This window comes from Cucurbita moschata, unplaced genomic scaffold (genome assembly GCF_002738365.1).
Source record: "Cucurbita moschata cultivar Rifu unplaced genomic scaffold, Cmos_1.0 Cmo_Scf00036, whole genome shotgun sequence".
In the NCBI taxonomy this organism is placed as follows: Eukaryota; Viridiplantae; Streptophyta; class Magnoliopsida; order Cucurbitales; family Cucurbitaceae; genus Cucurbita; species Cucurbita moschata.
The window spans coordinates 44170-65202 of NW_019268552.1; the positions used below are offsets into that span (position 1 = coordinate 44170).

Consider the following 21033-nt stretch of genomic DNA (forward strand, 5'->3'; position numbering starts at 1 on the left):
AAAAAAAAAAAAAAAAAAAAAAAAAAAAAAAAAAAAAAAAAAAAAAAAAAAAAAAAAAAGGAACAATCATCCTGCTCCTCTTCCAGTGGACAGATTCCTGTTTCCTTGGTATCAATACCAAAACCATGTCGTTTTGATCTCTCAGACCTGACTCACAGTCTCAGATTCTTTGAACATCACCAAAAGCCTTCCCCTTTTCCCGGCACCAACAACCAACCAACCAACCAACCATCATATTGCTCAGAATTCCCTTCATCAGTTTCAGTGTTCAAAACGCTAAACATCTCAGTCTTATTCATTCATATCCTTTCCAGTTCGTCTTAATCACTTTGGATCATAAAGTTTTGTGAATGTTGAAACAAAAAAAGGGTTAAAAAAGTGGAATGGTTTCCACTTTCTATGAGGGACCCTCGATTTGCTCTGTTTTTAGCTTTGAAAAGCTGGGGGTAGTGGGAAATGGGTATCAGCTCAGCTCAGCTCAGCTCATCTCATGTTGAAAGAGCACTAATTAGATTCTGTTCTTGTTTTCTAAATTCTAACTATGTTCCTTTTTATTCTGTCTTTTGATGCAAAGCCTTGAAAAGGAAGGTTCATCTTCCCCAGATTTAGATTTTTAGTCCCTCATGGATTCAGATCTTATGCTGAAAACTCAGTGTGGATTGGAAAGATCAAAGGGTGAGGTAAATGTTGTGCTGAGTGTTCTTGTCATTGTCAAAGAGGGAACTCAAATCCATGGATATATTTGCTGCAGATTCTTACTTTTCATGTGCAAATTTGTTAGCTTTTCTTCCCGGGTTTGGAAATATGAGATCCCACGTTGATTGGAAAGGTAAACGAAACATTCTTTATAGGGTGTGAACATCTCTCCCTAGCAAACACGTTTTAAAACCGCGAGACTGAGCAAACACGTTTTAAAACCGTGAGGTTGACGACGATATATAACATTCTTTATAGGGTGTGAACGTCTCTCCCTAGCAAACACGTTTTAAAATTGTGAGGTTGACGACGATACGTAACAAGTTAAGGCGGATAATATTTGCTAGCGGTAGACTTAGGCTATTATAAATGGTATTAGACCGAGACACTAGACGATATGCCAATGAGGACGCTGACCCTAAGGAGGTGGATTGTGATGAAATCCTCTCCCGAGTAGACGTGCTTTCTTTCCTGGATTTGAAATGACTAGCATAATGAGATCCCACGTTGGTTGGAAAGGTGAACGAAGCATTCTTTATAGGATGTGAACATCTCTCCATAGCAAACATGTTTTAAAATCGTGAGGCTGATGACGATACGTAACGGGTTAAGACGGACAATATTTACTAGCGGTAGACTTAGGTTGTTATAAATGGTATTAGACGCTGACCTCAACGGAGTGGATTGTGATGAAATCCTCTCCCTAGTAGACGTGTTCTAAATCGTGAAGCTGACGACAATACATAATGGGCCAAAACGGACAATACATGCTAACGTTGGGTTTAGGCTATTACAAATGGTATTAGCCCCAGACACTGGGCGATATGCTAATGAGGACGCTGACCCAAGGGGGTGGATTGTGATGAAATCCTCTCCCTAGTAGACGTGTTCTAAACCGTGAGGCTGACGGCGATACATAATGGACTAAAATAGACAATACATGCTAACGTTGGGTTTAGGTTGTTACAAATGATATCAAACTCAAACATTGGGCAATATGCTAGCGAGGATGCTAACTCTCAAGGGGTGGATTGTGATGAAAACCTCTCCTTAGTAGACATGTCTTAAAATCGTGAGGCTAACAATGATACGTAACGAGTTAAAGTGGACAATATCTGCTAGCACGAACGCGAACAGTACAACATTTCTTCCGAGGGGATTAAGGTTAGAATTTGGAGTTAACTCTGTGTTTGGTCGGGAACAGTTCTGCAAGAACTGAGGTTGCAAATTTGCAACATTTATGGATTGAGGAAGATGAAGAGAGAGAGATCTTCAACGGTCAGTGTTTATGTGCATTAATTTCAAAACGGTTCAAGATTCCTTCCAAATTAATTGGTCAATCTATGAGTTAAATTCCAAAACTTAAGAGGGTTCAGTTCTTCTAATCTCATTTATTACATGATTAATGTTGTGAAACAAGCTTATTAAAAAGGCCCTCATGTTCTATTCTGAGCCATAACCGAACCCATAGCCATAGCCATACTCATTTGAGCTGAAAGTGAGTTCAGATCTTCACTTTCAGCTCTAGCCAAGCCCATAGCCATAGCCATAGCTGCATAATCTGCAAGAATTTCACATATTTCTTCACGTTCTTACCACAAACCTCTCTCCTTAGCTGCATAATCTGCAAGTTTAGGTGAAAGAAGGGCAGACAAAAATGTATATGAAGAATAAAGCTGAAGGAATTGGATTGGACTATGCTTCAAGATATGTATTATTTAGGAAGTGGGCCTTTTTTCTATGTTTTGTATGCTTTTGTGCTGGCATGCTCTTTACAAACAGGTACAATATTGTCAATACAGCCTATCTTCAACATTTTAAGCAACATTTTTGGTTGCTTTTGCTGGAAGAACATTTTAAGAACTTGAAAATCTGTTTGTTCAACTGGTTTTTACCGCAAAGATTGCGTTCGATCGTGTTTTTAGGACCGTAAAATTTGGTTTAATTTTACCTGGAAGCTGTTCATGTTAATGAGTATTATCTTTTCAGGTTGTGGATAGTGCCTATGGCTAATGGTGTTGCACTGAAATCTTATGATCAAGAACTTGTTAGTGATTCATATATATCTTGATTATATTCTCTTTAATCTACGAATCGAACGAAACTAAATGTTTTTTTGTTCAACAAGGCGAAAACCGAAACATCTGGTGCAAGGCGAGAGGAGTTTTCGAGATCCCAGCTGAGTATTCAGTAAGTAACATGCTGATGCTTGATTCAAATTGGTTTAATGAGTGTCCTAAGAGCAAATGTATGATATGCAGGACACTTGCTAGGAGCATTTCGGATCTGGAGACGAAACTTGCAGCTGTAACGACCGATCACGAACCGACTTCCAAAAGAAAGTATCTAGTAGTTGTAGGAATCAATACAGCTTTTACTAGCCGAAAACGAAGAGATTCGGTTCGTGCAACATGGATGCCACAAGGTCTGCTAATGTCACAAATCCTACGGTGACTTTTCCATCATCTGCATGAACTGATAGTAATGTTTATAATTTGATCTTGCTAGGTGATAAGAGAAAGAAGTTGGAGGAAGAGAAAGGTATAGTCATCCGTTTCGTTATCGGTCGAAGGTAAACGAAGAACACACGATTTTCTTGTTAAGTTCTATACAACTTTGACAAATAGATCACAGCAAATGGTTTATATTTGGTTGATAGCGCAACTCCTGGCAGTATACTCGATATGTCGCTCGACGCGGAGGAGCGTCAACATGGAGACTTCCTGAGACTGGTAATACCTGTTTCAATCAATGTTCTAAGTTGAAGAGTATAATCAAAGATCAGAATGTGGTATTTGATGAAACTTTTGTTCATGTTTGTTCAAATGTTGCAAGCAGAATCATGTCGAAGGCTACCTCGAATTATCGGCCAAGACGAAAACTTACTTTGCTACAGCTGTTTCTTTGTGGGATGCCGAGTTTTACGTCAAAGTCGACGACGACATCCATGTGAACATAGGTGAGTCGACGACATTCAGACAATCTTCCTGTTTGAACTGTCAAGTGAATGTTTATGCTGCTTCTATCCTTTTATCTACAACAGGTGCGCTCGGAACAACTCTGGTAGGACATCGTAATAAGCCTCGGGTTTACATCGGTTGTATGAAGTCCGGACCGGTACTCTCGAATAAGTAAGCATAACTTGTATGTTCTAGCTTAGAAAACACAAATTATTACCAATAGTTTTGTTCTTCACAATGCCTTTTGATTGGTATAGAGGAGTAAAGTACCACGAACCGGAGTATTTACGATTCGGGGACGAGGGAAATTTGTATTTCCGTCATGCTACAGGACAGTTATATGCAATCTCGAAAGACTTGGCTACTTACATCTCGCGCAACCAGTTAAGTTTAGAAGTTCTTACAAAGCACGAAAAACGTTTCGAAGCAGTTTCGCTCGTGATTAAACGATTTCATTGTTCAACCTGCAGGGATGTGCTGCACAAGTATGCCAATGAAGATGTTTCATTAGGATCTTGGTTGATTGGTTTAGATGTGGAGCAGGTGGATGATAAGAAACTGTGTTGTAGCACCCCGCTCGGTGAGTTTGTAGCCGGGACGTTTTAAGTACTTACGAACACGTTCTTAAGCATTTAGAAAGTCGTTTCAAATAGGCTCTTAACGTTCTTTTTCATTGGTTCGTGCATTTGTTTGTGTAGATTGTGAGGCAAAAGCTTTGGGAGGTGAAGCTTGTGTAGCTTCATTTGATTGGAGATGCAGTGGGATCTGCAACTCAGTTGAAAGGATGAGTGAAGTTCATCAGAAGTGTGCTGAAAATGAGACTTCTTTATGGAGTTCAAGCTTTTGAAGGCTCAACAAACAAGGATTTTATGCATTTGAAGAACTTATACTGAAATACTGTCCTCATTTTTTTGTTTGCCTTTGAATCTAAGTTGAATTTGTTCTGATATATCTTTTGATTCATGTGTTAACAGCGTTCGGTTGAATGAATATCGCTTTAACGTCAAAACGAGCATAGCTCAATTGTGAATATTCTTATAGTAAACCATAAAAAAGTACTCGTTTAATCTTAAAATGTACCTGAAACTCGACATGGGATGTGAGATCCCACGTCGGTTGGAGAGAGAAACGAAACATTACTTATAAGGGTGTGGAAACATCTCCCTAATAGACGTGTTTTAGAATCGTGAGGCTGACGATAATACGTAACGAGCTAAAGCGGACAATATTTGCTAGTGGTGAGCTTGAGCGGTTATAAATGGTATTAGAGCTAGACATCGAGTGGTGTGCTAGCAAGGACGCTGGCCCAGATCTCACATCTGTTGTAGAGGGGAACAAAACCTTTCTTTTAAAAGTGCGTTATGTGTTAGTAATGGACTTGGGCTGTATAGATATGCTTAGAAGTTACTGGAATGACTGTATTATTTTTATATTTTTTTTCAACAGACTTTTATTAAAAAAAATAATAATAATAAAAACAATAAAAACATTCTCATATGTAAAAGTTACTTTTTTTCCGCTAAATATTTGTTTGGTAGAGAGTGATATGTATAAACAAGATAATCAGTCAATGTAGCTCGCTGTTGGGGAGTGAAGTTGGGCCGGGCTTCATTTCTTGTTGGGCTTGAGTAAAGACTTCGGGCCACGTTTTTGGGCTTGAAAATAATGGGCCTAAATAAATTTAGGTGGGCCTGGCTTACTGGAATAGCATGCTGTGTAAGCAATCCGATATTCGGATCTGATATAAAAGAGATTATTGGGTTGACGTGGGGGAATTGAGAAGAAAGCCAGGTACGCTTCTTCGTCTTCAAGTCTTCGGCCGTTATTTTATGATCGATCTCTCGCCGACTTGATTTTCCTGTCACTTTCGCCATTTTCATTTAATTGGCTCTGCCAATCGTTATCTTAGGCACTGATTGCGTCGATTCTGCCTCGGTATGTTGTTTACAGAACTGTTCATGGTTATTCGTATTAAGTTTTGTGCAGTCGTTGTTTTTTTATTCTGTTTTCATTGAATTTCTGAGTATCAAATTTTGAGTTGTAACGATCTGATGTTTGAATTCGCAGAAAAAATTTGAGATTCGCCATGGCTAAAAGCTCGTTCAAGCTCGAACACCTTCTAGGTTTTTCTTTTGACAATTTTGACTCTTTTGACCATTTCTTGAACTTTCGTTTTCCCCCTTGTGATGTCGCATGTCAGTTTTCGTGTACTTTTGATGCTTAATTGATTACTTGCGTTTTAGTTTAAGTTTTTGGGTTGTTGATGTTTGATGCTTTATCCATTTCTGGGATTTTTTCCCTTGCGCTCATGACTGAAGACCCCTCCCACGTCGGTATTAAATTAGGACTATTCTTATTATTGCGAAAGGGTTTCTTTGAACTCTGTAATTGAGGATTCTTATAGTGAAATCATGTTTCCGCCGTACGTTTGGTTCTCCGGGGTTGATCGTAAGACCAGTCTTTTGATTTTTGCGCTCTCTCAGCCTCCTTTTGATATTGTTTCAGTGCGACAATTGATCAAAGTCACTTCCACCCATTTTTTGCATCTTCTTTATTTTGTTCTAAAACTATTCTCCTATATTCTAGAAAGGAGACAAGCTGAAGCTGTTCGCATCAGGGAGAAATACCCGGATAGGATTCCCGTAAGAATGTTAAACATTCATGATACAGTGTTAAGCACGGCATGCACTTCAATTTTTCTCTGTTAATATGAATTAATAACTGCAGGTGATTGTGGAGAAAGCAGAAAGGAGTGACATTCCTGAGATAGATAAGAAGAAGTAAGTTCCATAATGACTTGATTATACATAAATCAGTTCAAATTGGACTTCTTAACTAAAATGAGTTGGGATGAATCCGGAATGGGAGGCCTCTAATTGAGTTATAATTCCAGAACTTGGTTTACATGATTTGGTGCTGGCTTGTTATTTCATTTCCATAAAAATTGCAGATCAAGATGGTACATGGTATGGTCTTGATCATCGACAGATATTAAGTGTCCTGGTGGTGGCTTATTTTTGTTCTAGTCTTGATAGGAAGAACATACACGGTGGGCAACTATGAGATCCCACATTAGTTGGGGAGGAGAACGAAACATTCTATAAGGGTGCGGAAACCTCTCCCTAGCAGACGCGTTTTAAAAACCTCGAGGGAAGGCCAAAAGGGAAAGTCCAAAGAGGATAATATCTGCTAGCAGTGTGCTTGGGCTGTTACGAATTACCCATTACTTTTGGCTTTTGGCTGTTCTAGTTCGATTGAACATAATTGGGTTCTGGGTGTGGGCAAAATACAACACTCTAATGGTATTATATAATTCTCTCAGGTACCTCGTCCCTGCTGATCTGACTGTTGGGCAGTTTGTTTATGTTATCCGGAAAAGGATTAAGCTTAGTTCAGAGAAGGCAATTTTCATCTTTATAAAAAACACGCTACCTCCAACTGGTTAGCTGGATTTCTGTTTCTTTTCATATATATTTCACAGCGTAGCCTGAAGAATTTGCATTTGGATTTGCATTTGTTTGATATTATCTGTTCTATTGCCACAGCTGCTTTGATGTCAGCAATCTATGAAGAAAACAAGGATGAAGATGGTTTTCTTTACATGACTTACAGTGGGGAGAACACCTTTGGATTCTGATTGCTTCAAATCAAAGTTCATCTCCCTGTAAATACAACTTAAAAAGCTGTAAATTCTCTCTGCCTTCTTTCTTTCCCTTTGCCAGTAATGTTAGCGCCATTTAAGACTTAATTTAAGTGTTGGATTCTGGATTTGTTGGTGTTCTCCCCCGCCCCAACTAGAAACAAACGTGGTTGTCTGCTTGGTGAGACTCCATACGTCCAAATTCACCAGTGTCTATTCCATGGAATTATCAGATGTTTCTGGAAATTTTATTTTCAAGTTTGCTTCATCAAAATGTTAGCGACATTTAATCATTCAGGATAATCTAGTGTTTTAAGTCGATGAGGACGGGAATTGGAACTGAATTGTAGTATTCAACGACGACTAATCGATTAAACTTATTGCACGGTGATTCTCTGTAATTTTAATGGCTTTGCTTCTCATACTGATGGCTTAAAAGTTGAGTTTCTCTTCAGGTGCAACACTAGGTGTTTCGAGCATCTGACAATCAATAAAACATATTTTAGGTCAATTAAACTATGTTCCATAGGTCCTTTTGACTCTTAATACACATTTATGGTTAAAGTCGTTTATGTCGGTTTGAATTATGTCAAATATTCATATAAACTTTAATTTTGAAAAAAAAAAAAAAACTAAGTTTAGCCCACAAAAAATTGAAAAATACACAAATTAATTAACTATATAATAAGTTTGCCAAGGTTAATTTCACTAAGAAAATATATAGATTTATTGCCGTTTTCTTTAAATTTTTATTAATTTTATGTTGTACAATGTTTATGTTAATTGAATGCACAATTTTTTATTAATTATAAACTTTCTTAAAATTTAGGATTAAGATTATAATGTCTATCTAAATTGCGAGGTGGAGTTTGAAGAAATTAAAAATTTAAGGTTAAAATTGATATTCCATTTTTACTGAAAAAATTAAATATGAGACCAAATTTATTTTAAAAGTTTTTATTTAATTATTTATAGTTTAAACTTAAAACTTAAAATTTTTAATTTAAAAAACCTCCGGCGGAAAAATGGAAATCGACTACGCACGTGAGATGTCGTTCTGCGTCGGTTAAAGATTGCTACGTTACCGTACGATGCAGCGACGTGAATGGACTTTGCACCAATCAACACGCGCCACCTGGACAAGAAGTTCAGGATCCTCTGATACCTAAATTCCGTCCAGGTTCAATGTATCAAATTTGATTTAAACTTCCGTTCTAAAGATTTACAGAGCAAGAAATCACAGACGAAGAATTACATTAATTCGAAAAGCAACCGAAAGAGCGAGCAAGATTCTTTGATCCTTCATGGCGCTTGCTGCTTCTTCTGTTTCTAATTTGCTGCATTTTGCTGTTTCCTCTGATGCTAAAGGTATTGTTCACAAATGCAGTCCCACGTTTACATTATGTAGCGAAGCTGAAGATTTTTGTTAAGATTTTCTTTATGTGTTCGAATGATGCTTTGAACAGCTGCATGTTGAGTACAATGCTAATTCTTAATTGTACGTATTGTTTCGATTCGCAGCTCCACGAATTGGTTCTGTTCAGCTGTTGAATTGGCCGCACGCTTCGTCTTCTGGAGTCAATTATTTACGAAGAGGATGCTGGATGAAGCCTATTAATTCGCAATCTCAACGGAATAATTTGTTTGTGCCTCTTGCGGTGAATACCATTGCTTCCGGTAATTCTATCTAATTGTTTCTCTTTTTCTCCAATTAGACTTCATTTCCGGAATTTGTGTAAAAAAATGTTCTGGTGTGGATAATGAGGATGTTTTGGACTTGGATCTGCAGAGGTGGTAGAGAAAGCTGAGACGGTAGACTACGATGGATTGGCTAAAGACCTTGAAAATGCTTCCCCTCTGGAAATAATGGACCAAGCCCTCGAGGAATTTGGCAACGATATTGCAATTGCATTTAGGTGTGTTCTTATTCTGTCATTTGATTAAAGTGTGTCTATAGCTTTTATTATCGAACATCACATCCCAAATGTATGAAATTTGAAATTGCTGTGCTATTGAATCTGTGGTCTGTAAGTACCACAAAATTCGTGTTTCTTGAATTTATTTATCGTTGACCTAATCTTAATTGCTTCGGATTCTGCTAGTGTATTTATATCATTTCTTACGCCACCTGCGACCATTTCTTCCATTTTTCATAATCTTTTATCTACGATCAGCTGTATATGGTAGTAGAGCATAATGGAACTAATAATATTAGATTTTTGATTGTTTGATGATCTTTCTGGATACTGAATTGTAGTTTCAATGGTATTAATAATCTTCATCCTCCACAAGAATTTACTAGCAAAGAATCTGGTTTCTGATTCTTGGTCAGTTAAGTTGTAAAGAATCTCCTTGTGCTCCTCTTACTAACAAAGCGTCTAACAAAAATTATCCACTGCAGTGGCGCGGAAGATGTTGCATTGATTGAATATGCTCGTTTGACTGGCCGACCATTTAGGGTGTTTAGCCTAGACACAGGGAGGTTGAATTCAGAGACATACCAATTCTTTGATGCAGTGGAGAAGCATTATGGCATCCATATAGAGTATATGTTCCCAGATGCTGTTGAAGTTCAGGGTTTAGTTCGGAACAAAGGGTTGTTTTCATTCTACGAGGATGGCCATCAGGAGTGCTGTCGAGTGAGGAAGGTGAGGCCTTTGAGGAGGGCTTTAAAGGGACTCCGAGCATGGATCACCGGACAAAGGAAAGATCAATCTCCTGGAACTAGGTCTGAAATTCCAGTTGTTCAAGTTGATCCTGTTTTCGAGGGATTGGATGGAGGCATTGGGAGCCTGATCAAGTGGAACCCAGTGGCCAATGTTGATGGTAAAGACATATGGAACTTTCTGCGGACCATGAATGTGCCTGTGAACCCTTTGCATTCTCAAGGATATGTCTCAATTGGGTGTGAGCCGTGCACGAGGCCTGTCCTTCCATGGCAGCATGAAAGAGAGGGAAGATGGTGGTGGGAGGATTCCAAGGCCAAGGAATGCGGTCTTCACAAAGGAAATCTTAAACAAGGAGATATTCCCCAACTGAATGGCAATGGAAATGGAACTCCCCCAGTTAATGACATCTTCATCTCCCAAAATTTGGTGAACCTGAACAGAACAGGAATAGAAAACTTGGCCAGGCTGGGGAACCGGAAAGAACCTTGGCTTGTTGTTCTTTATGCGCCATGGTGCCAATTCTGCCAGGTAAAAATCATTTTGCACGAAAACTTTTCAGTTGATAATCGTAATGGTATCAATAAAAAGTAGAATATACATTTTTTCATCACTAATTGACATTTTTGGGCGAGTTTGTACAGGCTATGGAAGGGTCATATGTTGAATTGGGTGAGAAGTTGGCAGGGAGTGGGGTGAAAGTTGGGAAGTTCAGAGCCGACGGTGAGCAGAAGGAGTTCGCGAAATCCGAGCTGCAGCTAGGATCGTTCCCCACAATACTCTTCTTCCCCAAACACTCATCTAAAGCAATCAAGTACCCATCTGAGAAGAGGGATGTTGACTCGTTGATGGCTTTTGTGAATGCTCTACGATGACATGTATAGATTCAGATTCACATAAGCAAAAGAAGTCCTAAGATCCTAATACGGTCCATTAACAAAGGGAAAATACATACGGGCTCCAATCTTGTGTTGGATTCTGTACTAGCCTGAGGAAGGAAAATAACCAGTGCGATGGAAGACGAGATCAAAAATCAAAGCTTGGGCATCTTTCTTGAGCCGAGAGAGGGCATTGGGTCCTGATCTCGAAGCTCGACCATGTTCTATACCTCTGCTGTGACAAACAATGGCACGAACATGTTCTTATGTATGTAACTCTAAACCCACCAAAACAATGCCTGCTGGTTTCTGGTCACTGGCATTGAATTTGATGCCTTGTTATTAATTATGTAACCCTGTTTTCCCGGTGATCATTATGGGCCCTGTATTGCCAATTAGCAGCCTGTAACGTGAGCTTTTCGTAGTTAGTTTTGTAGCTTGGATTGTTTTTCTTCATTTGCATTGCTTCAAAATGCATGCTTTTGTATGCATACAGGCATCAGGGTATATCCAATATCATATTCCAGATCTCAAATCCCTCTTTCTATGTTCGATTAAAACGGCGTTTCCCCATTTTGAAATGGAAGATTGAAATTTTATTTGAAATTCTCTTACCCAACCAATGAATGAGCTTTGACCCGACACAATCACATGGGTCTCTACTCCCTTTGCATGTGATTTCGTATTGTTAATTTAACTATACAAGCCACTGAACGAAATATCATTAGTTTCTGAGTATTTTCTTCTCTTTCTCACAAGAATCTCCCCCACATCCTTGCTCCGTCTTCAGAGAGATTAACGTTGTCTTGTCATATACGAGAGATTATGTCAAAATAGGCAATATCATATCATTTTAGAACGAAAAGCTTACGCTAGTTGCGCTAGTCATATACGAGAGGTTATATCAAAATAGGCAATATCATATCATTTTAGAAAGTCATGATTCCTAACCTTGACGCGGGAAAGAGGAACCGACTACCGGCCGAGCATTTCAATATCTGAGAAGGTGCGGCGTCGGCGGCGGTGTGTAGTCCCCCTGAGGCCGTGACGGTGAGTTCACTGTTAAATGGCAGTATTAGAGGAATCTTGTATTATCCAACCTGCACGTGGCGAGGGGCAACCTTCGTAAATGCAGCTGGTCTTCATAATCATGACTTGTATTTGTCAACGCAATCACGGCCATTCATTTCAACATTGCCTAAACCCATTTGCGCCTTTCAAGCTGAGATTGACGGTGATGATTGGAAGAACCATCCTCCGCATTTCACTACATCACCTACGGTTCTGAACTATAACACTGACAACTCACAAGCCTTCCACACAGCATTCTAGGTAACATCCAAGGCGGACTTCTCCTTATTCGAAGGCAAAGCACCACAAAACAAAATTGTAGAGAGAGAGAGAGAGAGAGAGAGAGAGAGAGAGAGAGAGAGTTCGGTACATTTAGAGATAGAGAAAGCAACCCTTTTGGTTCCTTTCTTTTCTCAATCCCTTTTTCTCCTAGATCTGTCACATTGTTCATTTCAGCTGATTTCAAGCTCCATTTTGCAATGAGGGAAAACAGAGTACTCTGTTCTCTCATAATCTTTGTTCTTTTTGCTGTTAATGAGGTTACTGCTGACAACCCATATAGGTTTTTCACGTGGAAAGTCACTTATGGTGTTATCTATCCGCTTGGAGTTAAGCAACAGGTGCTCTGTTTCTTTCAGCTTGCTTCTTCAAGCTAAAAGTTCACATTTTTTGTCTTCTTTTCTCAAAAACCACTGTTTTTTTCTTAATATGGCATCTTGAAAAGAATGAGTTTGGAGCTTATTGGTTGTTGTGGGGAACATTTTGCAGGCAATCTTGATTAATGGGCAGTTCCCAGGGCCTCAGATCGATGCTGTTACGAATGATAACTTGATTATCAATGTGTACAACTATCTCAAGGAGCCGTTTCTCATTTCTTGGTAAAATTACTAATTATATTTATACTTTCTATCAGCATAATGCTATGAAGCTTTCTGTTTGGTTCCCGGGAAACTGCATGAAAGTTTGAACCCAAATCATGGGAGTTCTCGACCTGGGATACTTGCCTTGTCTGAAACCACGGCCAACAGACATTAATTTCCTGTCTGTTACTCTGCTGATGATGTTCATTTACTCTCATTTGAGAGTGGCAAAGGTTAAATCGCTGCATCCAATTTTTCTAGATCTAAGTTATAGCGCAGTTAAGTCTTGACTTTTTGAAATGAGGGATGTTTTTTTTTGGTAAATCTTGTGAAGAAAACATCCTATTTAATCACTTTTGTCTGTCTCTTGTTCTTGTTTGGTTGCAGCTTCTTTCAAGTGTGTGTCATTAAAGCAACCTTAAATGATGTTCATATTAGTCAATGACAATCTGGTCTGTTGTAATTATTTTTCTGTGTGATTAAAATATTCTTCTCCACTAGCAGGTATCTTTTGGTAGATCTTAGTGTTCATATGCTAGATTTTAACCTCTTTATTCATTTATTTAAGAAGCTGCTCCATATGCAGCCACATTAATGGCTAAAATAAGGCATAATTATGATCTTTGAATCTTGGTCTGCATGGTGTACGGATTTTGTTGATCTGAACTGCATTGAATCTGATGGGTCCTTTGTAAGGTGAAGAAATCATTATATTGTTTCGTTTTCTTTTACTTTCGACAAAATAAGGGAATTAGATATTGTTCATTTTGTCCCGTTACATAAGAACAAAACATCTTTGTTTTGGGATAAGATCGGAGGATTCTGAGAAGGAAATATGAGCATTTGTTGTGGATTTAACTGTGCAGGAATGGGTTACAGCAGAGAAGGAACTCATGGCAAGATGGAGTTTATGGGACTACTTGTGCTATCCCTCCACTGAGGAACTTCACTTATGTTCTACAAGCAAAGGACCAAATTGGCAGTTACTTCTACTTCCCATCAACAGCATTTCACAAAGCAGCTGGAGCATTTGGAGGCATCAGAATTTGGAGCCGACCCGGAATTCCCGTTCCTTTTGCTCCTCCTGCAGGCGACTTCACCGTGCTAGCTGGTGACTGGTTCAAGACCAATCATTATGTAAGCATTCTATGCCCTAATCATATTACTGTTAAGGGGTTGATCATGAGTTTATAAGGAAGGAATACATCTTCATTGGTATGATGCCTTTTGGCAAAACCATGAGAGCTTATGCTCAAAGTGGACAATATCATACAATTGCAGAGGTCGTGGTTTCTAACATGGTAACAGAGTCATGCTCTTAAGTTAGTCATGTCAATAGAATCCTCAAATGTCGAACAAAGAAGTTGTGAGCCTCGAAGCTTTAGTAAAAAATGACTAAAGTGTCAAACAAAGGGTACTTTGTTCGAGGGCTCCAGAAAAGGAGTCGAGTCTTGATTAAAGGGAGACAGTTCGAGGGATCCATAGACCTCAAGGGAGGCTCTATGGTGTACTTTGTTCGATGAGAGGATTGTTTGGTTGATAATGGGTTTAAAAGTAAGGAATACATCTTCATTGGTACGAGGCGTTTTAGGGAAACCAAAAGTAAAACCATGAGAGTTTCTGCTCAAAGTAAACAATATCATGTCACTGTGGAGGGTCGTGATTCCTAACCGTTACAACTTATCTTACAATGTAAAATTCTGTTAAAGCTGGTTTCTCGTTCTCTCTTAGATTTTGAGACGAGTTCTGGAAAGCGGTCGTAATCTTCCATCTCCAGACGGGCTTCTAATCAACGGTCGAGGATGGAATGGATATACATTCAATGTTAATCCAGGTGAGCTGAGCATCAATATTTGCAGCTAACTCAGTCCACAAGAACACTCATTTGTTGCTGTCTGTTACCTTAATATTTGTTTTCAGGCAAGACATACAGGTTCAGAATATCAAATGTCGGTCTTTCAGCTTCCATTAACTTCAGAATTCAAGGCCATGTGATGAAACTGGTGGAGGTAGAAGGATCTCACACTCTCCAGAACACATATTCCTCTCTTGACATCCATTTGGGGCAATCCTACTCTGTCTTGGTCACTGCTGATCAGCCTCCTAAGGATTACTATGTCGTCGTTTCCTCTCGGTTTACGTCTCCAATCCTCACGACGACAGCCGTTCTTCACTACAGCAATTCATGGCAGAAAGTTTCTGGTCCAGTTCCCGGTGGCCCGACCACCGAGATCGCTTGGTCTCTCCAGCAGGCCAGATCCATCCGGTAACTTGTCATCTCCTTATTAGCATGTCTGTTGCTTGTTAGTATAGTATTGTTTGATTTTGTGTGGCTGCATTGCTTATGGTTTCATTCTCTTGTGCAATCAGCTGGAATCTGACTGCAAGTGGACCGAGACCGAATCCGCAAGGCTCCTACCATTATGGACTGATCAAAACGAGTCGTACGATAATACTAGCGAACTCGGCCCCCGTTATTAATGGCAAGCAGAGGTTTGCTGTCAACAGTGTCTCGTTTGTTCAAGCAGACACTCCATTGAAACTAGCTGACTATTTCAAGATCCCTGGAGTTTTCAATCTCAACAGCATTCCCACCACTCCCACTTGGGGAAATGCATACCTCCAGACATCTGTCATGGGTTCTAATTTTCGAGAGTACGTCGAGATCGTGTTTCAAAATTGGGAAGATACCGTGCAGTCTTGGCATATCGATGGATACTCCTTTTTTGTTGTCGGGTAAAGCTTATTTCATCTCGTTTATTCATCTTTTCGATGAAACAAAGGATCAGTTTCTGTGAGATCCCACGTTAGTTGGAGAGGAGAACAAAACATTTCTTATAAGAGTGTGGAGACCTCTCCCTAATAGACGCGTTTTAAAACCGTGAGGCTAACAACGATACGTAACGGACAATAGCGGTGTGCTTGGGCTGTTACAAATGGTATCAGAGTCAGCGCGGACGTTGGCCCCCAAGAGGGGTGGATTGTGAGATCCCACATTGGTTGGAGAGAACGAAACATTCTTTATAAGAGTGTGAAAACCTCTCCTTAGTAGATGCGTTTTAAAATCGTGAGGCTAATGACAATACGTAATGGGTCAAAGCAGACAATATATGCTAGCGGTGGGCTTGGGCTGTTACAAATGGTATTATAGTCAGACACCGGGCGGTGTTTCAGCGAGGAAGCGGGCCCCTAAGGGGGTGGATTGTGAGATCCCACATCAGTTGGAGAGGAGAACGAAACATTCCTTATTAGAGTGTGGAGACCTCTCCCTAGTAGATACGTTTTAAAACCGTGGGACTGACAATGATACGTAACGGACCAAAACGAACAATATCTGCTATAGTGGGCTACTTGGGCCGTTACAGTTTCAGTCTCACTAACATAGAAGCTGGATTTGATCACAGGATGGATGGAGGCCAATGGACTCCTGCCAGCAGAGCTCGATACAATCTAAGAGATACCGTTGCCCGCTGCACGACTCAGGTAATTCCCACGTACAAACACGAGAGATCTAATTACTGTATGCATCTCTAAACTTAAGATGATGAACTTCAGGTGTATCCAAGGGCATGGACTGCTATCTATATGGCACTTGATAATGTAGGAATGTGGAATGTGAGATCTGAGAGTTGGGCAAGGCAGTACTTGGGACAGCAGTTCTATCTCAGGGTTTATACCTCATCAACCTCTTTCAGAGATGAACTCCCAATCCCCCGAAACGCTCTTCTTTGCGGGAGGGCCCGTGGTCGTCACACGAGGCCGCTCTAAGTTTCGAAATCGTATAATCTATGTCACGAATGGGCGACATGATTCGAATTGATGATTGTTTTAGCAGATCTTAGATTAGTGTTCCTGTTGGATATAACTTATTCAAAGTGCTCAACTTGAGCTCATGAGTCAAATTTATCCCATTACCTTTCCCTCCATCCGTTATTAGTTCTTGCAATCTTTGCTTATTGCTCAAAGTTTTTGGCGTAATTTTGAAATGGTTAAAATTAATTGTGACGTTCCACGTTGGTTGGAGGGGAGAACAAACTACTATTTATAAAAGTGTGGAAACCTTCCACTAGTAGACGCGTTTTAAAGCCGTGAGAGGAAGCCCGAAAGGGAAAGCTCAAAGAGAACAATATCTACTAGCGGTGGATTTGGGCCGTCACAAATTGTATTAGAGCCAGACACCGAACGATGTGCCAGCCTTCTCGTTGTTTCTCGAAGGGGGTAGACATGAGGCAGTGTGCCAACCCCAAAGGGGGATGGATTTGGGGGCGGCCCCACATCGATTAGAGGAAGGAAAGAGCGCTAGCAAGGACGTTGGACCCTGAAGGAGGGTGGATTGTGATGTCCCACATTGGTTGGGGAGGAGGACAAACCACCATTTATAAGGGTGTGGAAACCTTTCCCTAATAGATGCGTTTTAAAGTCTTGAGGGGAAGCCCGAAAGGGATAGTCCACAGAAGACAATATCTACTAGCGGTGGATCTGGGCCGTACAGAACCGAACTATAATTTAACCTAAACAAAATTAGTTATAAGAGTTGGTAGGCATGTTTGGTTATGTTGACTAAATTGGTTGAATTTCAACGTTCCACATTCCATATTATTTTTCAACACCTAATTGCATTAATCTTACTATATGAATATAAATACAAATGAAAAAGGCAAATATCAATTAACATTTGTTTTAGTCAAAAGCAATTTGATACCATCAACAATTTGTTGTCAAATTAGATCTAAACGTGCCCCGACATTCCCTGCGACATGTTCACGTTAACTACTACTCACTTCAAAGAATGAAGACTATCCCTATAGACCGACACAAGTCATCCTAGTATGCTTTGTCCAGAGGTCACCAAACATATAATTGCTCTAAAACAACACATTTAATTCAAAATTCCTATGATTGAGCTATCGAAAACAAAGGTGGCACATTGTTGGTATAAGTAGTGACTTTCAATTATTTTAAACATTTCTTAATTATCCTATCTTCAAGATCAATCAAATATAGTCTCGATTCATTCATATACCTCTCATTTATTCGAGTATTGACGGTCGTTTGAACACCTAATAAATGATCTATTCAAACTACATTGGCTTTGAGGTTATCCAACACCATACACTTGCTTGGTCTTGATATATATATATATATAAAAGGCATATCTAGAAGATAATATTATGAGAGAGAGTTGCCTAAGTGGGAGTAGTTCATGCTCCATTCATGAAAAGCAATGGAAGCAGGTTAAGCTAAACCTATCTCAAATCAAACTCAAAACCCAAATTCTTTACATCCCATTGGCTAATAATCAATTTTCAAACACATATTTCAATTTTGTACGCTAATTCCATAAAATGTTTTTTTTTTTTTTTTTTTAAGATAAATACTCATTTAAAAATAGAAAAAAAAAACATAATTTTAATTTATGTTTAGAACATTTTTATAATATATCATATCACTAATATTTTATTTTCACAAATTTTATCTGCATTTATTACATTAAATATAATTGTCTGGTGTAATATAAATTATTAAAGGTTATTGGGTGTGAGTGACACATTGGTACGTGACATTTTAGGGAAGTTTAAGCCATGAGAACTTATGCTCAAAGTGTACGATATCATACCATTATGGAGAGTCGTGATTTCTAACATAAATATACATTTTAAAATTCAAATTCAAAAAATATTTTCAATTTAATTCAATTTAATTTAATTTAATTAATTTATTTATTATGAAAAGTCATGCAATAATACATTAATAGATTACATTTTTAGGTGTGTGTTGGAGAGCACTATAATTTATCAATGCAGCCAAGATTTGATGAAAAAGATATACATTTTTCAAAGTCTCTTCATTCATGCATTGACATTGAAGTTTTTGCTTTTAAAATAATAATAAAATTCATTTTAAATTATTTCGAGTCCAACGTCTCGTTAAATTAAAAAAAAAAAATTTAAACGAAATTTAAATATAACTCAATAAATAAAATATTTATTATTTTTACGTATTAATTTTGATCGAACTAATAAAAATGCATACAATATGTTACATTAAAGTATGGGAAGTTGGTTCTTTCGAGCTTGTGTGTCGTGGTGGAACAATATTTCGATGCGACATAATAAAAATCAACTTAGCATAAATATATAAATATAATTCATATTAAAAAGAATAATAAAGTAGAATGACAGACTGGACTTTATTATAAAACTTTATTATAAAATAAATCACATGGGTTTCTTGCTTGAAGCTCCGATTATGGGTGACAATGCCAATATATATTTCATTACCCCTTTTTTCTATCGATTCTGTCACCTACTCCACCATCTTCCAAATTTAATTATTTAATTATTATTTCCATTTTTTAATTAAACATATTTAGTTAAATGACACCTGTCCTATGAAACCACTGAAATTTTTAATATTCTACACTTGGGATAATATCCGTAAATTTTAAAAAAATATAAAAATATTTTTTATGCAAAGTATAAACTTTATAAATTAATGTTATTATCACATGGTAGTATTAAAAAAAATTAATTAAGTCAAGAATATATTTATAAATTAAATATATATTAATTATTAGTTTGAATTTTTTAATTTAATGATAATTTAATATGATACTATAGTAGTAGGGAGCTTGTGCTTGATCTCTTTCATTTATTTATATTTGTGTTACTTTAGGATAAAGAAAGTATGTATTTGATAAAGTATTTCATTAAATACATATTTTTTTTTATAATATATTATACATTTTGTTATTTGAAAAATAAAATATAAATTATGATTTAAAAAATTAATTTTAAAAACCATTGTTGCTTTATATTCTAAAAGGGGTAAGTACAAGAATCAAAACAGCTACCAAATTTGTGATTTTGACCATATTTAGATGAAGAAACATGGGAAACCAGTTCATACTTTCCATTTAAATTGATTAGATCCATTTCAGATTCATGTCCCATCGAGAGAAAGAGTTTTAGCTCGATGTACTTGAACCCTCAAACCATCTTGACCTCGGCTAAGTCCAGAAAACGTGATCACTTGGGCAACTTTGACTTGCCAACGCAGGATATACGTGAATATTTAATTTGGTCGTTGGCGAGTCATTTCCAACTTTCTTTTAATTACTTTAATCAGACTTGCTAATCAAGGGCTTAAACCTTAATCAAACCAAAATAACAATCTAATGATTGACAACTGGTTTCTTGGAGTTTCGATCTCCGAGGGACCTAACAACCCTTTTCGGAGATGTTTCCTCCAAGCCGAGACCCTTCATTTTACCTTTCCCACTTAGGAACAGAAGGAAACCCTCCCTCGGGAAAAGGTGTACTCCTCCCCAGCAATTTCGATAAAAACTTCGACTTATCTAACAATATCTTTCAATTTTATCCTTCCATTTTTAATTTGATTGATTCAATTTTTTTTTTTTAATTATAACTAAAGATTTTAAACTTAATTAAACAATTTAAATTAAACGGTTCATAATTCTAAATTTTTTTATTGAATATTATATGAACAAAGCAAGAATTTTGTTAATATTTTTGAATAGAGGTAGAATGAAATTATTCCCATAGATTTGAGATGTTTTTGAAAGGGAAGGTAAGGTAAAGGAAGATGGTGGTAGGTAGCGCAGCACTATAGTAAATTGAAGTTAGGAGTGAGTAAGACAGGACAGTAAAGGGGAAAGAGGGTGCGGCGTCCTGTTTATAAGGCACAGACAACCAGCTCAATCCATGCAACTTCTCTCCTAGTGTTGTATCTGGGGAGCAGTAATTATGGCCCATTTTTGTTTTAGATTTCTCTGTCTTATTCTTCTTGTTTTGGGTCGATTTAGTTTTGGGTATGGAGGGGATACCGGGTGGGGATTTAACAATGAGGAATCCTGCCGGTATTGGCGGGGGTGTGGAAGCTTCTTTGGGTGGCCGGTTGACAAGGGTTCGGCCGGAGGTGGTGGTGGGGGCGGTGGTGGAGGGCATTCAGGAGGTGGGGTTGGGTCTGGCTTTGGTGAGGGTTATGGAGCTGGGTTTGGTGTAGGTAGTCATGGTGGTAGTGGTGGTGGCGGTGGGGGAGGGTATGGTGGAGGTGGGTCTGAAGAAGGGTCTGGTCATGGTAGTGGATATGGAGCTGGCGGTGGTGGTGGGGCTGGAGGAGGTGGAGGAGGAGGTGGTGGTGGTGGTGGTAGTAATGGTTACGGGCAAGGAATGGGATTCGGTGCAGGATTTGGGTTTGGTGGCGGAGGGGGTGGCGGAGGAGGTGGCGGCGGTGGTGGTG

At 38.5% G+C, this 21033-nt stretch overlaps 5 protein-coding genes across 6 annotated transcripts in view; all 5 read left to right on the top strand.

Annotated features, from left to right (window-relative positions):
* Positions 1-2330: 2330 nt before the first annotated feature.
* On the top strand, positions 2331-4630 carry LOC111431518 (probable beta-1,3-galactosyltransferase 2). Its single transcript, XM_023068185.1, has 11 exons — positions 2331-2478; positions 2686-2743; positions 2825-2886; positions 2958-3121; positions 3205-3268; positions 3356-3428; positions 3535-3655; positions 3740-3827; positions 3914-4039; positions 4127-4236; positions 4355-4630. Exons 1-11 carry the CDS (start codon positions 2354-2356, stop codon positions 4501-4503), a joined length of 1140 nt encoding a protein of 379 aa, XP_022923953.1. The 5' UTR covers positions 2331-2353; the 3' UTR covers positions 4504-4630.
* A 771-nt stretch (positions 4631-5401) lies between these two features.
* On the top strand, positions 5402-7687 carry LOC111431519 (autophagy-related protein 8C-like). 2 transcript variants are annotated; one of them, XM_023068186.1, is made up of 6 exons: positions 5402-5591; positions 5724-5779; positions 6243-6298; positions 6384-6436; positions 6979-7097; positions 7202-7681. In XM_023068186.1, the coding sequence occupies exons 2-6, from the start codon at positions 5743-5745 to the stop codon at positions 7291-7293; spliced, it is 357 nt and encodes a 118-aa protein (XP_022923954.1). In that variant the 5' UTR covers positions 5402-5591; positions 5724-5742; the 3' UTR covers positions 7294-7681. The 2 variants fall into 2 exon arrangements, with proteins under 2 accessions (XP_022923954.1, XP_022923955.1); XM_023068187.1 differs by lacking the exons at positions 5402-5591; positions 5724-5779 and adding an exon at positions 5906-6104 and having other exon boundaries at positions 7202-7687.
* An 836-nt stretch (positions 7688-8523) lies between these two features.
* On the top strand, positions 8524-11378 carry LOC111431516 (5'-adenylylsulfate reductase 3, chloroplastic-like). Its single transcript, XM_023068184.1, has 5 exons — positions 8524-8664; positions 8818-8973; positions 9086-9212; positions 9698-10493; positions 10607-11378. The coding sequence occupies exons 1-5, from the start codon at positions 8601-8603 to the stop codon at positions 10835-10837; spliced, it is 1374 nt and encodes a 457-aa protein (XP_022923952.1). The 5' UTR covers positions 8524-8600; the 3' UTR covers positions 10838-11378.
* Positions 11379-12059: 681 nt separating this feature from the next.
* Positions 12060-16697, top strand: LOC111431515 (L-ascorbate oxidase homolog). Its single transcript, XM_023068183.1, has 8 exons — positions 12060-12531; positions 12680-12789; positions 13638-13908; positions 14503-14605; positions 14692-15037; positions 15142-15507; positions 16176-16254; positions 16327-16697. The coding sequence occupies exons 1-8, from the start codon at positions 12391-12393 to the stop codon at positions 16537-16539; spliced, it is 1629 nt and encodes a 542-aa protein (XP_022923951.1). The 5' UTR covers positions 12060-12390; the 3' UTR covers positions 16540-16697.
* A 3840-nt stretch (positions 16698-20537) lies between these two features.
* Positions 20538-21033, top strand: part of LOC111431377 (glycine-rich cell wall structural protein 2-like) — a 1130-nt gene continuing 634 nt past the window's right edge. The window contains exon 1 of the mRNA XM_023068000.1: positions 20538-20871. Within this exon, the coding sequence (XP_022923768.1) occupies positions 20538-20871 (334 nt within the window). The remainder of the gene's footprint in view (positions 20872-21033) is intronic.